The sequence below is a fragment of the Micromys minutus genome (genome assembly GCF_963924665.1).
Source record: "Micromys minutus genome assembly, chromosome: 23".
NCBI classification, from domain to species: domain Eukaryota; kingdom Metazoa; phylum Chordata; class Mammalia; order Rodentia; family Muridae; genus Micromys; species Micromys minutus.
Window position 1 is genome coordinate 37,921,198 of NC_137958.1, and position 1,916 is coordinate 37,923,113.

At 43.2% G+C, this 1,916-nt stretch overlaps 1 protein-coding gene across 1 annotated transcript; it reads left to right on the top strand.

Moving 5' to 3' along the window:
• Positions 1-987: 987 nt before the first annotated feature.
• LOC308435489 (homeobox protein Crxos-like) lies at positions 988-1,353 on the top strand (the record flags this gene model as incomplete). Its single annotated transcript, XM_080936163.1, has 1 exon — positions 988-1,353. One exon carries the CDS (start codon positions 988-990, stop codon positions 1,351-1,353), a length of 366 nt encoding a protein of 121 aa, XP_080792289.1.
• Between the last annotated feature and the right edge of the window lie 563 nt (positions 1,354-1,916).

Genomic DNA, 1,916 nt, shown 5'->3' on the forward strand with positions numbered 1-1,916 from the left:
TTGGTCCGGATTTAAAATTTTATGTATTTCTGCTGGGGTTATTTTCCACAGACATGGTTTATCAATATTTACCATGTGTTAGGTTTTCGACATGTTGCACAATGACTACCTCCTAAGGAAGATGGTGGCCTGGCTCATTTATGTTCTTCCCCTCGAATGTTCCCCTCACAAAGCTCAGCTGCAAGGGAATGTCCCGATTTGGATTTCAGTGTCATTTCCAAGTTCTGGCTAAGCCTGTTGTGACTGTCTGCATCATTATTATGAAGCAGTCATTGCTCACAGGTGAATCTCTCAATCTGTAATAACATTTTCCTCCTTGGGCCACTTATTCTTCTCTGGGAGTTAGTCACATCTTGGTATTTTGTTAGTCAGGGTGGTTAGCTTCTTTTATTTATAGAACACTTTACATGGATAAAAAAAACAGTGTCAATCATATATCAGCAACACTTTTTAAATTTTATTAGGTCTTTGAGAATTTTATCATAGGCATCCCTCATAACTATACACACACACACACACACACACACACACACACAAATGCACGCACACACCTTACATAATTGTTTTCATATGTTTTCTGGAAACCCGTCAAGTCTAATTTGTTCTGTAGCAGGTCTCTCTGACAGTTTGAATGAGGTGTGATCCCATAGTCTCGAGCATTGGTACTCTTGGTTCCTAATTGATTGTGTTGTTCCTGAAGTTAAGGAGACCTTGTTAAAGGAAATATGTTGCTGGAGGTGGGTCTTGAGCGTTTAAAGACCCACAGCATCTCAATGTCCCTCTGTCTGCTTTGTTCTTAAGGTTCTGGATGTGAGCTGTCAGCCTCCTCCGCCTTCTGCCATGCCTTCGTTGTACCACCATCGACTCTGAGCACAGGAACTACAATAAACCTGTCCTTACATAGGTTGTCTGGATCGTGGTGTTTTATCACAGCAACAGAAAAAAATCGGATACCTTCAATCACACCTGAAATGAGCGACAGAGGAGATGGGAGCATTTCCGAGTTCTCTGACCTCCTACACCCTGGGTCCCCTTGACCAGAAGTACAGCCGAGAGCAGCCTTGGGAGCTGGAACAACACTTCGAGATGGAACTGTACCCAGACCTCGAGGATCAAAAGACCATGGCCACCAGGTTCAAACTAAAGGAGGAGCAAGTTGAGGCTTGGTTCATCCAGCGATCCTCGGAGCAGGAGATGTGGCCTCCCTTGGCCAGGCTGCTGCAGCAGACTGCCCGGGATGATGCCTCTTCTCCTTCCCACAAAGCCCTCTGCTGCCAGCCACCAAGCTGGAAGTACAGGCTCATTCCCATCAGTGCCTCTGAGTCCTCAACCAGCTGTAAGCACAGTTGCTGATCCTCCTTCCCCATGGGGCCACTCCATCATGTAGCACAAAAGCAGCTTCCCCCAACTCCCCCACCCTTTCAGACTCCTGATTGCACCAAACTCATCAAATTGGTGGATGCTTTCCAGAAACCACAGGGTCCATATTTAAATACCTGGGTGCCAGAACAGATGGCACTGGACAGAAACTTCACCAGAGAGTTTGGTATTGTTATTGTTTCCAATTTGCATATTATGTAAGAAGCACAAAAGGACGAATAACTTAGAGGAGTAATTCTCTAAATGTCTAGCTTAAGATGTAAGTAATAAGACTCATTTTAATCCACCATGTAATAGGAAAACCTACCCAAGGCTGTATCTTGAGGCAAATGTAGTGTTATTAATAAAATAAGAGTTAAAAAAAATAGTCTCAGTTCTTCCCAATAACTGAAGAAAGGGAAAATAAAATGGTGGCCTCCATTTTTCGAATGTTATAATAATGTGATATAAAGATACATACTTACCTACTCTGTCAGCCGTTAGACATGTATGAATAGGGAAGAACTGGTCACTGTCTATATATTTGAGAGAATTTT